Genomic DNA, 15,483 nt, shown 5'->3' on the forward strand with positions numbered 1-15,483 from the left:
CATGACAACACTCTGCTGAGTGGCAAGGCTCAGCCCCACATAGGCACCCATCCCACATACATATTGCAGCAGCTCAGCTGAACAGCCTAGATGTGAAATGGCCCCACCCACAGGGCAGAAGCCTACTTGACAAATACAGAGGCCCCAGCAAACATGACTGCAAGCAGCTGAGTGGCTGCAGCCAGCCCATGCAAATACAGTGTGGCCCTACATACACAACTATCAGCAGATGGGGCAGGATAAGAAAACACAGCTCCTGCCCACCCCCAGTGGTGGCAGGTAGAATCTGTGGCCTGATACCCGATACTATGACAAATGCACCAGCAAAGTATCAATTCATCAATCACCATGAAGAAATACAGTAAAATATTAGAGAAAAATGAAAATGCCAGGTCTCCAGAAACCTATCTTGAAGTCATAGTACTTTACAATCTACATGACAGAGAACTCAAAGTAGTTGTCAAAGAGGAACACTAGTTAAAAGAAAACTCAGAAAGACATTTCAATGGGCTCAGGAATAAAAGTAATGATCAGAGGGAATAATTCACCAAAGAGATTGAAGCTCTAAAAGAAAAATAAACAGAAATTATGGATATGAAAAACACAATTAATGAGATAAAAACTAATCTATAAATCATAAAAAATAGATATAAATTTCTAGAGGACAGAATTAGTGGATAAGAGGACAGAAATATAGAAATTCTTCAGGTGGAGAAGGAGAGAGAACTAAGATTTTAAAAATATGAATAAATTCTTTGAGAAATATCTAATTCAGTCAGAAAGTGCAATATAAGTATAACAAGTATTCCGGAGGAAGAAGGGATGTAGAAAGAAGCAGAGAGCTTGTTCAAAGAAATAATAAAATAATAGCTGAGAACTTCCCAAAGCTGGGGAAGAAAGTGTTCTGACAAGTAGCTGAAGCTAATAGAAGTCCTAACTACATCAATGCACAAAGACCATCTCTAAGTCATATAATATTAAAACTAGCAAAATTTAATAACAGAGAAAAAATTGAAGGGCAGCAAGAGACATGAAAATAAACAAAGAATCCCTATCAGGCTTTCTGTGGATTTCTCAGCAGAAACTTTACAGGCTAGGAGAGAATGGAATGGTATATTCAAAATACTGAAAAGCAAAAACTTTCAGCCAAGAATAATCTATCCAGCAAAACTATCCTTCAGATAAACAAAAGCTGAGGGATTCCATTGCCATTAGACCTGGCTTACAAGAAATGAGGATGTAAACCTTCATATCTGAAATAAAAATGTAAAGGTTTACAAAGGTTTGAGCAAGGAGATAAATAGACAAAATCTGAAAATTTCAGCTTTCTATCAGAGCAGGTTAGCAAACACTTAATTAGAACATAAGAGATACAGAGAAGGAAAGCATCAACATAACTATAAACACTTTAATTTAGTCAGAAACTCACAACACAAAAAAGAATAACTTGTGACAACAATAACTTAGAAGGGGAAAAAGAACAGACTAGAACATGCTTAGGCTAATGGAGATAGAGGCTATCAGAAAATGGACTATCTCATCTGACAATTTCTATACAAACCTCATGGAAACGACTAAATGAATCAGAGTAGAGACACAAATCATAAACCATGAGAAAATCATCACAGAAAACCATGAAAGTGAAATGGTAGTCAGAAAGATAAGGGAAAGGAAACAATGGAAATATAGAACAACCAGGAAAAAAGAGACAATATGTCAGTATTAAGCCCTCGTATATCTATAATCACTTAAAATGTAAATGGATTGAATTTTCTATTTAAAAGACACACAGTGAGTGGATGGATTAAAAAACGAGAGCCAACAATATGCAGCTTCCAGGAAACACCTCTTAGATCTAAAGATATATATAGGCTCAGAGTGAAGGCATGGAAGATGATACTCCAAGCAAATGGCAAACAAAAGAAAGCAAGTGTTGCCATACTTATATCAAACAAGCAGACTTCAAGATAAAAAAGACAATGAGAGACAGTATATAATGATAAAAGGGACATTCAACCAGGAGGGAAAAACACTTATGAATATATATTCATGTAACATAGGAGCAGCAAAGTGTATAGAGCAATTATTAACAAACCTAAAGGGATAAATTGGCAGCAATATAATAATAGTAGGGAACCTCAACACCACACTTACAACAATAGATCAATCATCCAGACAGAAAATCAGCAAGGAAACAGAAACCTTCAATGCAACACTAGACCTGATGGATGTAGTAGACATACATAGAACATTCCATCCAAAAATGGCAGAATACAAATTCTCCTCAAGTGCATATGGAACATTCTCAATGATGGACCATGTTTTAGGAAACAAAACAAGACTGAATAAATTTAAGAAGATTGAAGTTATATCAAGCATCTTTTTTTACCACAACTCTATGAAATTGGAAATCAACTACAAGAAAAAAAGCTGGGAAAGTCACAAATATATGGAGATTAAACAACATGCCATTGAACAACTATTGGATAAATGAAGAAATCAAAGGAAAAATCACAAAATACCTGGAGACAAATGAAAATGAAAACAGAATATACCAACCTTTATGGGATGCAGCAAAAGTGATACTAAGATGGAAATTTGTAGCAATATAGAGCTACCTCAGCAAACAAGCAAAATCTCAAATAAGTGATCTTAAATTATACCCAACAGAACTAGAAAAAAGAACAAACAAAGCTCAAAGTTGGTAGAAGGAAGGAAATAATAAAAATCAGAGTGGAAAAAATAGAGATTAAAAAAGCAATGAAAAGGATCAATAAAACTAAAAGCCGGTTCATTAAGAAGATAAATAAAATTGACAAATCTTTACCTAGGCTCACAAAGCCAAGAGAAATCAAAATCAGAAATGAAAGAGAAGAAATTACAACAGACACCATAGAAATGCAAAGGATTATCAGAGAATACTACAAAAAGTTATACATCAACTAATTGGATAACCTTGAAGAAATGGATAAATTCTTTTTGTTGTTGTTGTGGAAGATTAGCCCTGAGCTAACACATGTTGCCAATCCTCCTCTCTTTTGCTGAGGACGACTGACCCTGAGCTAACAGCCATCTTCATCTTCCTCTACTTTATATGTGGAACGCCTACCACAGCATGGCTTGACAAGGTCCACACCCAGTATCTGAACTGGTGAAACCCAGGCTGCCAAAGCAGAATGTGTGAACTTAAACACTGTGCCACCAGGTCAGCCCCTAGGTAAATTCTTAGAATCAAACAATCTTGCAAAACTGAATCAAGAAGAAATAGAGAATCTGAATAGACCAATCACAGTCAAAGACATTGAAATATTTGTCAAAAATTTTCAAAAAAACAAAAGTCCTGGACTAGATGTTTTCTCTGGTGAATTATACCAAATATTCAAAGATGATAATATTTATCCTTCTCAAACTATTCCTAAAATTTTAGGAGAATGGGATGCTTCCTAATGTATTGCATTAGGCCAAAATTACGCTGATACCAAAACCAGACAAGGAAAATACACAAAAAAGTAAATTACAGGCCAACATCACTGATGAACACAGATTCAAAAAACCTTAACAAAACATCAGCAAATTAAATACAACAATACATTGAAAGGATCATACACCATCATCAAGTTGGATTTATTCACAGATGCACAGATGGTTTGGCATCTGCAAATCAATGTGATACACCACAGTAATAAAATGAAGAATAAAAATCACATAATTATCTCAATAAGTGCAAAGAAATTATTTCACAGGATTCACAATACACTTATGATAAAAACACAATGAAATGTGTATAGAAGGAAAGTACCTAAACATCATAAAGGCCATGTGTGACAAACCCACAGCTAACATCATGCTTATTGGTGAAAAACTGAAAGCCATTCCTCTGAGAACAAGAACAAGACAAGAACACTCACCACTATTATTCAAGATAGAACTGGAAGTTTTATCCAGAGCAGTTAGGCAAGAAAAATAAATAACATGGATCCAGGTAGGAAAGGAAGAAGTAAAACTGTCACTATTTGCACATGACATGATTCCACATATAGAATACTATCAAGAAACCACCAAAAGACTGTTAGAATAATTAAAGAATAAATAGAATAATAGAAAAATAATAGAATACATTTGCAGTATACAAAATCAACACAAAAATCAGTAGTATTTCTATACACTAATAAGGAAATAGCTAAAAGAGAAATCAGGTATATAATCCCATTTACAATTTTAACAAAAGGAACAAAATATCTAGAGGTGCATTTAAACAAGCATTTAAAGACTTATGCGCTGAAAATGATAAGATATTATTGAAAGAAATTGAATAAAACATAAAGAAATGGAAAGATATTCCATGCTCATGGATTGGAAGAATGAACTTGGTTAAAATATCCATATAACTTAAAGCAACCTACAAATTCAGTATAATCTCAATAGGAATCCCTATGATATGTTCATGGAAGTAGAAAAAGGCATTCTAAAATCTATATAGAAAAAAATAAACCCCCAAATTGTCAAAACAATCCTGAAAAAAAAGCATAAAGTTGTAAATATCACACTCCCCGTACTTAAAACATATTACAAAACTATAGTAATCAAAACAGCATCGTACTGGCAGAAAAACAGACACACAGATCAATGGAATAGAATTGACAGCCCAGAAATACAACCATGTATCTATAGACAGCTAATCTTCAACAAAGCATCCAAAAACATACACTGGAGAAAGGTCGTCCTCTTCAATAAGCGACATTTGGAAAACTGGACAGCCACATGCAAAAGAGGGAAAATAGACCATCGTCTAACAGCACACACAAAAATTAACTCAAATTGGATCAAAGACTTGACTCCATAAAATTTCTGGAAGAAAACATAGGCAGTACACATTTTGACATCAGCTTTAGGAGTATCTTTCTGAATTCCCTGTCTACTAAGGCAAGGGAAACAAGCCTTTTACTGGTATGCAGATGTGTTTAGTCATATTCTTAGGAGGACTTCCACTGGACCATTGAGCAATTCCCTAGGCAAGTGGGACTGGCCCCATATCAAAGCTGAGCGGGGATGGGACTGTCTCAAAAGGCTGATTCAGGTTCCAAAGCCAGGACCAATATCTGCAGGCATGCCTCCAGGGTCATATGTAGACATGTCTCTTGTCAGAATTCTGGGCATGCAGGACTGCCCTTGGATCATGGTTGAGAGGGGTTGAGGCTGAGTTACAGGATTGTTTCAGCATTTATAGTTTGATGGAGATCAGTGGGCCTATTTCCAGGTGCATGAAGAGTTGTGTCTCCAAGTGAATCCCTGGGAAGGAATAAGAGTTCTGAGATCATGGCTAAGAGGGATTAGAATTGGGTTTTGAGCTGTTCACATAAAGGACTGAAGTCAATGGGCTTTATACCCAAGGCACAGGCAGGCATGACTCTTCTTAGGTCCCTTGGTGGATGATGCTGGTGGCAGGCCTGTGGCCAAAGAGGACTGTAACTGAGTCCAGAAAGGGACTGGCAGTTTCTGGGTCTGTAGTCCATATCACAGTCAGTGAGCCTGCCACCTCGTGAAAGCCCTGTCTTCTCAAAATGACACAACTTGCACATGGTTTCCACTGGTGTTTTGCAAGTTCCTATCTGGATCCCAAAGCTCCTACAGAGGAACATTTGTCTGCAGATGGCTGCCAAATTGTTATTGGTATGGAGGATGAAATCAGGGGATCTCCTTTTCAAAATCTTGCTGGCATCTACATACAACTAATTTTTGACATAGGAGCCAAGGGAATACAATAGAAAAAGGAAATTCTCTTCAATAAATGGTGTTGGGAAAACTGGATAGCCACATGCAAAAAAAATGAAAGTAGACCATTATCTTACACCATACATAAAACAATATTTATCTCTGAAACATAAACAAGGGATATATCCTAGGTGTTTTGATGATTAATTTCTTTCAAAAATGTTTTTTTATTTTGCAGAATATAATTTTTGCCCTTCTTTAATTACATTTATTCCTAAATATTTTTAACTCAATCATACATGAAATTATCTTAATTTAATTTTTTATTTTTTTGTTGCAAATGAATAGAGGTACAATTGTTTTTTATGTATTGATCGTGTATCTTGGAACATTGACGAACAGGCATAGTAGTTCCAATAGTGTACATCTTTTATTTTTCTATATACAAAATCATATCCTCTATTAATAAACATAGTTTTAATTCTTCCTTCTCAATTTTGGTGTCTTTTAGTTCTTTATGTTGACTAGTTGTCCTGACTAAAATTTTTAGTACAATGTTGAATATAAGTAGCAAGAGTATACATCTTTGTCCAATTCATTATTTTAATTTGCACGATTTTGACATTACATTTAAAGTTAACTGTGGATTTTTCATAGATGCCTTTTACCAGGTTGAGAAAGTTCTTTTCTCTTCTGAGTTTGTTGAGTATATTTTATTATAGAAGGGTGTTGGATTTTGTCAAATGCTTTCCCTGCATATATTGAGACTATCATTTGTTCTTTTTTGTTCTATTAATATAACATAAGTTGATTTTAAGATATTATACCAACTTTCTATTTCTGGGATACATTTCACTTGGTCATGGTTTAGAATCCTTTTTGGAGTTGCTGATTTGGAGTTTTTTGTATTTTGTTAAAAATCTTATGTTTAAGCACTCATAAGAGCTATTGATCTCCACTTTTATTGTGAGCAGTACCATGTCCACGCCCAGGATCCAAACTGGCAAAACCCTGGGTACTGAAGCAGAGCACAGAAATTAACCACTCATCCAAGGGGCAGGCCCCCATGTATGATTTTTGATATCACTAAAATATTGATGTCATAGAATGAGAAAAGTATTCACTCTTCATCCAGTTTTGGAAGATTTAGTTTAAAATTTGTTTTATTTCTTCTTTATACGGTTCATTGAATTCTCTATTGAAGCCATCTGAGTCTGGGCTTTTCTTTGTGGATAGAATTTGGTTACTAATTCAATCACTTTAACTTTTATTTGTCTACTTAGATTGTGTATATTTTCATCAGTCTGTTGTGATAGTTTGTGTCTTTCTAGGAGTTTATCTATTTATTCAAAGTGATATAGTTTATTGGCATTTACTTTTTTAAAGTCTGCTTGTGTAATAATGTTTTTTTATAGACTGGCACCTAAGCTAACAACTGTTGTCAATCTTCTTTTGTACTTTTTCTCCCCAAATCCCCTCAGTATATAGTTGTATAAAAATTTTTTAGTTATGAGTCCTTCTAGTTGTTGGATGTGGGATGCCATACCAACATAGCCCAATGAGCATTACCATGTCTACACCCAGGATCCAAACTTGTGAAACCTTGGGCTGCCGAAGCAGAGTGCGGAAACGTAACCACACCGCCATGGGGCCAGCCCCAATTGTAATAATTTTTATGTCTGTAAGGTGAGTAGTAGTGTCCTGCTGTTCCTGTATGACTCTAGCAATATGAGTCTTAGACTCTTCACTCTCACTTCTATTTTTTGATCAATCTAGTGAAAAGTTAGCAAAATTTGTTGATCTTTTCAAACACACAGCTTTGATTTTGTTAATTTCTCTATTAATCTTTTAATTTTCTATTTTATTGCTTTTCACTCATTGCTATTATTTCAAGTTTATGTTCAATGAGGAACAGGTCTGTGGAGTTCCTCACACTGTCATGGCAGAAGTGGAAACTTCTTTCATCTTATGTAAATATAGAACAATATAAAAACCGGAAAATTAACATGGTGACTATGTAGGTTCTATGGTTCTATATCATTTTATCACACTTGTGGGTATCTATAACCACCACTTCAATCAAAATATTGAACTATTGCATCATCATGAATATCTCCATCATGCTACCCCTTATATTTACATCGAGTACTAACAATCCAGTCTTAACCATTAATTTTCTGGCTGACATATTACATTTTAGATGTCTGTATACATTAAACATTCTCTAAATTCTCTACTGTGTTCCATTACCCAATTTGACTTATCTCACCTATAAACACCTTCCCTTTTTGTTTACTAGTATATTTTAGAAATCTAAATAAATGGAATTTAGTTACTCTGTACTCTTCATTAATTAGCTATTCTTCATTGTTTACATAAATTTATGCTAAATTTAAAAATCATCAAATATTCTGAACATACATTTTAATGTTTTCCATTAATTTTATGCACTAATTTTGAGTAAGAATTGATATCTATACCAGGAGTAAGCAGTATTTTCATATTTTATAATTTTATTGATGTTTCTCATTTTATTTAAAAATGTTTAGTTTAACATAGACTTTGTATCTTGCTGTTTTTGATCTTGAGATCATTTCATTTTGAGAATTTTTTTTTGGTTATTTGTTGATGTAAACAAATGGATCCAATAACCTTCCTGAACTCCATTATTAACTTGAACATTTTTCCATGGTTTCAGTTATTTTTTATAAGTATGTAATTATGGCAATCAAAGTTAAGTAGACATTGTATTCTCTATTCTTCTTGTCCTTAAAATTATTTCAATTATGTTCGTGAAAGCATTGAACAATATATCCCGTATGTTAGATGATGGAAATAATGAACATCATTCGTGTGTTCTAATTTTAAAATACAATCAACTAATTCATTCTGTATAATACCTGTATTTTTTGATACATGATATTTTTCAAACAAGGAAATATTTATTTTCTTTCTTAGAGGCAGATGGCATTTTATTTTGAGAAAGATATCACAATAAAGAAACAATCAACAAAAATAAATAAGCAAAAAACAAATACATTTTAATAACAAAGCATAAGGTGCAGTAAATATATTTTAAACAGCATAGTAAAAATTATAACAGATTTCATATTTATAAAGATATTTCTTATATTAATTTCATTTTTAGTAATCAGGAGATTGTATACTGCACTCTCTACAAAAGTGTAATTAAAGATGTTTTTATTAATTATTGATCTAGGAAACATAAAATATTCAAGGTACTGCAAAAATTGTATTCAATGTTTCTGAATATCCATGTGTAACCTGAAAGTGCTTTTGTCATATAAACCTTGAAAGTTATTTCTCTGGCATATTGCTTTATATTTAATCATAAAAAATGCCCATTCATATATCTCCAGTGATTATATTAAAAGTTAATATTAATAGCAACAGTAGTAACATAAAACTTTACCTTATCCATTCTCATTCTAAATATTTTGAAAAGAAGGCAGTCAAAATACATTTTTTCTATATTTTTCTGTGTTCAAATAAGCAATAAAAATTTCCTGAAGTACTCAAATAGCTAAATAGTTCTAGAATAATTTATCTTCAACCACTATTAGTCCTAAATTTCTTAATACAAAATCACATCTTAAATCTTACATTTTCACGAACTCACAGCATACTGAATATACAATCTAGAAATGTTTCCAATGACTTATTAATATGCATATGTAAAGCAAATAGTTATTTGTCATAAAGAAAATACAATAGTCCATCTTTAAGCTTTTAGGATCTAAATTAAGCAATAATTTCATAGATGATATTGAAAGGACTGCTGGCTTGTGGATTCCTCTGTTTTATTTGCCATGCATCCAGTGCTATAGATGTGTTTATTAGTCAGCTTCCCAAACTTGCCAGTTTTACACAATATATCCATTGCTGTACCAATGCCATTTCTTCTCTAAGAAGACTTTTCGTCTTCTGCTCTATCTAGTCAGGTTTAATTTTCCTTCAAATATTGGCTCAAATGGCATCATTCTTTGGAAAGTTTCTACATGGTTGTCCTGAGTCCACAATCCTAAGGGAAATATTTATTTATTCTTCTGAGTTTGAGGAAATTCTTTGTAAGTTGACACATAACATCCGTTTAGGGATATCCATTTTTTCCTCCTCATCATCATTATCATATTCATCATCATGACTCTCACCATATACATTAAATCTTGATATACATTAAGTGCCATGCAATGAGCTAAAAGCTTGATTAAAAAATCTCATCTAATACTCTCATAGTTTGATAACCCACAAATCCCCTGTGTTTAACCTTTTCATCCCTCGATCCATTTGCATAAGTCCTTAACAAACCACTGATCATTTTTGTCTCCATAGTTTTATATTTTCAGACTCATGTTTATTAGTTTATATACAGTTTTATATAGTTTGTAGGTTCCCTAAAAGAAGAAAACACTGATAATGCTGCTACTAATGAAACAAAAAAATACAATTTTTTTTTATTGAGTTAACATTGGTTTATAATATTATATAATTTCAGGTGTACATCATTATATTTTGATTTCTGTGTAGACTGCATCATGTTCACTACCCAAAGATTAATTACCATCAATCACCAGACACATGTGCTTAGTCACCATTTTCCCCCTGCTCCCTTGCCCTTCCTCTCCAGTAACCACCAATTCAATCTCTGTCTCTATGTGTTTGTATGTTGTTGTTTTTATCTTCTGTTTATTAGTGAGATCATACAGTATTTGACTTTCTTTGTCTGACATTTCACTTAGCGTAATACCTTCAAGCTCCATTCATATTGTCACAAATGGCAAGATTACATCTTTTTTATAGCTGAGTAGTATTACATTCTATATATACCACATCTTCCTTATCCACTCATCCTTTGTTGGGCCATTAGGTGGTTTCCAAGACTTCACTTTGTGAATAACGCTGTAATGAACATAGGGGTGCATATATCATTATGCATTCATGTTTTCATGTTCTTTGGACAAAGAAGATTTACAGATGGCCAACAGCAACATGGAAAGATGTGCAACATCACTAATTATCAGGGAAATGCAAATGAAAACTATGAGATATCATCTCACACCCATAAGAATGGCTATAATTAACAAGACAAGAAAAGATAAGTGTTGGTGAGGATGTGGAGAAGAGGAACCCTCATACGCTGCTGGTGGAAATGTAAATTCACCATTATGGAAACCTGCCATTATGGAAAACAGTATGAGGAATCCCCCAAAACTTAAGAATAAAACTACTATATGATCCTGCTCTTCCACTACTAGATATTTATCCAAAAATATAGAATATAAACACAGACTTTAAACCTTTCACAAAAATTAACTCAAAATGTGTCATACTTCTAAATGCAAAACATAAAACTACAAAACATTTAGAAAATTAGTTATGAAGCATCTTGTCTTCTTCAATTTTTCATAAGAATTTGAGAAGGGTAATGATTACATCTTATTTTAATGTCTGGTAGAATTCACCAGAGAAGCCTTCTGGTCCTGGACTTTTATGTTGCGGAGGTTTTTGATTACTATTTCAAACTCTTTATTTGTAATTGGTCTATTCAGATTCTCCATTTCTCCTTGATTCAGATCTGAAAGGTTGTATGATTTTAAGAATTTATCCAGTTCTTTTGGAGTTTTGTCATATAGCTTTTTGTAGTTTTCTCTTATACTCCTATGTATTTCTTTGGTGTCTGTTGTAATTTTTCCTTTTTCATTTCTGATTTTCTTTATGTGACTATTCTTTATTTTTTCTTAGTGAGTCTGGGGAAGGGTTTGCCAATTTTTCCTATCCTTTCAGAAAACTAGCTCTGGGATTCTTTGATCCTTTCTATTGTATTTTTTAGTCTCTATTTTGTTTATTTCTTCTCTGATCTTTAATTATTTCTTTCCTTTACTCTCTGTGGACTTTGTTCTTTTCATAGTTCTTTTAGATAGTTTGAGACTGTTTATATGAGATTTTGCTTATTTCTTGAGGTAGGCTTCTATTGCTACAAACTTCCCTTTTACTACCTCTTTTGTTGCATCCTATAAATTTTGGTATGTTATGTTTTCGTTTTCATTTGTCTCCAAGTATTTTTTTCTCTCTCCTTTGATTTCTTCATTTACATAATAGTTGTTCAATAGTATGTTTTTAGTCTCCACCTATTTGTGATTTTCCAGCTTTTGTCTTGTAGTTTATTTCAAGTTTCATAGCCTTATGGTCAGAAAAGATGCTTGATATGATTTCAATCTTCTTTAACTTATTGATTCCTATTTTGTTTCCCAACAAATGGTCATCTTTGAGAATGTTTCATGTGCACTTCCGAAGAATGTCTATTCTGCTGTTTTGGGATGGAATGTTCTCTCTATATCTAAGTTCATCTGGTCTAGTATTTTATTTAAAGTTACTGTGTCCTTGTTGACTTTCTGTCTGGATGAGCTTTCCATTGACATAAGTGGGGTTTTAAGTTCTCCTACTATTATTGTGTTGCTGTTACTTTCTCCCTTAAGGTCTGTTAATAGTCGCTTTGTATATATTGGTGCTCCTGCATTAGATGCATATATATGCCTTAGTGTTATGTTGCCTTGATGGAAAATCCCTTTTATCCTTGTGTCCTGCCATGCTTTGTCTCTCCTTTTCTTTTTTTATCTTGATGTCTGCTTTGTGTAATAGAAGTATGGCAAACCCTGGTTTCTTTTGTTTGGCATGTGCTTACAGTATCATCTTCCATCCCTTCACTCTAAGCCTGTGTTTGTCTCTAGAGCTGCGATGTACTTCCTGGATGCAGCATATTGTTGGGCCTTGTTGTTTAATCCATATAACCACTTTGTGTCTTTTGATTGGTGAATTCAGTCTATTTACATTAAGAGAGGTTATTGATATATGAGGAATTAATCTACCATTTTATCCTTTTATTTTTGGTTATTCTATATTTCCATTGTTTCTTTTCCTTGGTACTTTTGTCTGCCATTTCAATTTGGTGATATTCTGTGATGCTTTTCTCAGTTTTCTCTTTATTTATAATTTGTGACTCCACTTCTATTTTTTTTTGATTACTATGAGGTTTGTATAAAAGATTTCATAGATGAGATAGTCCTTTTTCTGATTGCCTCTTGTATCCATTATCCCATGAAGGTTCCATCCTTTTCTCTTCCGCTTCTATGGTTTTGTTGTCACAAGCTATTCTTTTCTGTTTTGTGAGTTTGTGATCAAATTGAAGTGGTTATAGTTATGTTTGATGGCTTCAGTCCATTTATGTTATAAATGTTTACTAATGTATTCTGATATAGACCTGCGATTTTCTGATTCTGTTTATTTATCTCCTTGTTCAAAATTTTTGTAACCCTTTGCCTTTTTGTTTCAGATAGCAGGGCTCCTCTCAAAATTTCTTATAAAAACAATGTTGGAGGTCTCACACTCCATGAATTCAAAATATTCTACAATGCTATAGTCATCAAAATAGCATGATACTAGCAGAAAAAGAGACACACCAATCAGGGGAATAGAAGTGAGAGCACAAAAACAAAACCACGCAACTATCAACAACTAATTTTGGACAATGGATCCAAACATATACAGTGGAGAAAGGAAAATCTCTCTAATACATGAAGTTAGGAAAACTGGACAGGCATATGCAAAAGAGTGTAAATATACAATTATCTCACACCATACAGAAAAAGTAACTCAAAATGGAATAAAGACGTGAGTGTAAGACCTGAGACCATAAAACACTTAGAAAATAAAAATAAATTACTGGACAGAAATAAATATACCAGCTTAAAGGATAATCTTGGGAGTCAAATTTTAATGTCTATTTGCTGTGTGATACTGAGAACAATATTTAATTTCCCATGCCTTCATGTTCTCATTTAGAAGATGGATGTCAAAGTACTTAAATCATACAGTTGTTAATAGGATGCAAAATAACATGTAAAAATTGCTTACTGTGAACAACAGCAAATAGTAAGTAATTGAGAAATAGTATCTCTTAGTATGGTAGTCTCATATAATTCTTAACAACTTCCTATTATACTGATCAATGAATTTAACTTTCCCTTCATGCCTTACTAAAGGAGAGAGAGTTACAATATGTTTAAATGTTAATGACGTCAGGAAATTAGACTCATTTAGCATTGTATAATCTTCAAGAGTGACACTAAGGGGCCAGCCCCATGGCCAAGTGGTTAAGTTCATGTGCTCTGCTTCGGCAGCCCAGGGTTTCACCAGTTCAAATCCTGGGCGTGAACATGGCACTGCTCATGAGGCCATGCTGAGGAGGTATCCCACATGCCACAACTAGAAGGACCCACAACTAAAAATGCACAGCTATGTACCAGGGGGCTTTGGGAAGAAAAATGAAATCTTAAAAAAAAATTCTCAAGCAAAAAAAAGAAAAAAAAAAGAGTGACACTAAGTTTGCTGGCATTTTAAATTTGCACATTTCCCCAGTCACCTTTTCAAGGCTCCCTTGACTTCACTGTTCCTCAGACTATAGTGAAGCGGTTCAGCACAGGGGTGAAGATAGTGTAGAATGCTGACACAACCTTATTAGGGTTAGCTGACCTGTAAGATTTGGGTCTCATGTAGGTGAAAATGGCAGCTCCATAGAAGATTCCCACCACAGCCAAATGTGAGGAGCAGGTTGCAAAAGCCTTCTTGCGGGCTTCTCTAGAGCGCATCTGGAGAACAGCAAAGAGGATAAAACTGTAGGAGGTGAGGATGAGGGAAAACGGGACCAGAAGCATTAACACACAGAAGATATACATTACATTTTCGAAGACAGATGTGTCAGCACAAGCCAAACGCACCAGCATGGGGGCCTCACAGAAGAAATGATCGATCTCAGGTGCACTGCAAAATTCGAAGCTCAGGGTAGCAGCAGCCTGCATGAGCCCATCAGCCGACCCCAAGAACCAAGACCCCAAAGTCATTCTCAGGCATAATTGTCTGCTCATGAGGACAGGATATCTCAGCGGATGACAAACAGCCACATAGTGGTCACAGGACATGGCTGCTAAGAGGAAGCACTCACCCCCTCCCACAGCAAGAAAGAAGAAAATCTGCAAGCCACAGCCAGCAGGGGAGATAGACTTATTTCCAGTCAAGTAGTTAGCAGCCATTTGGGGCACAATGGTGGCAACCAGCATCACATCCATGAGGGAGAGTTGGCTCAGAAGGAAGTACATGGGTGTGTGGAGCTGGTGGTCCCAGTAAATCAAGAGAAGCATGAGGGCATTGCCCATAAAAGAAGCAATGGCCATTGTCAGCACCACCATGAAGAGAAAGAGGTGGGGTCTTGTATGTTTAAAGAGTCCTAGAAGAATGAAGTTTGAGGTTGTGTTTCTCTTCTCCATGATTTCTTCTGGTGTGATTCTGTCAATGGAAAAATAGAGAAGGAAGGGACTTTCATCATCTAACCATCTTAGTTTGACTTCATAACTTCTGGACATGTGCTGAATATGGAATCCAAGGTCCTGATTCAAAGCCTTACATCCCAGTTAAGGTGGTTCTTGACCTATCATTCCACTTCTCTGTAACTCAAACTTTTAATGTTTTAAATAAGGTTAGTCAGTATAATTCACACAATGATATATTCGTTGGTTGATATAATCCAAATGAATCAAATGTAGAAAAAACTGTCAATAACTATTAAATTATGAATAATTACTTTGGCTATTTTTACATTATTTAACAATCATTATTATTGTTGTTTAATTATGTGTACTGAAGCCAAAATCAATCAGTTGAGGAAATAAACACTCATTTATATGTTTGTCATTTATA

The 15,483-nt window shown here is 34.2% G+C and overlaps 1 protein-coding gene across 1 annotated transcript; it reads right to left on the minus strand.

Annotated features, from left to right (window-relative positions):
* Window positions 1-14,183: 14,183 nt before the first annotated feature.
* On the minus strand, window positions 14,184-15,149 carry LOC138920961 (olfactory receptor 2T8-like). Its single transcript, XM_070252723.1, has one exon. It carries the CDS (start codon window positions 15,147-15,149, stop codon window positions 14,184-14,186), a length of 966 nt encoding a protein of 321 aa, XP_070108824.1.
* Between the last annotated feature and the right edge of the window lie 334 nt (window positions 15,150-15,483).

Source organism: Equus caballus, chromosome 27, assembly GCF_041296265.1.
Source record: "Equus caballus isolate H_3958 breed thoroughbred chromosome 27, TB-T2T, whole genome shotgun sequence".
NCBI lineage: Eukaryota > Metazoa > Chordata > Mammalia > Perissodactyla > Equidae > Equus > Equus caballus.

Excerpts from the sequence above, each read along its gene's own strand:
- LOC138920961 (XM_070252723.1), bottom strand. The coding sequence starts at position 15,149 with ATGTCCAGAAGTTATGAAGTCAAACTAAGATGGTTAGATGATGAAAGT.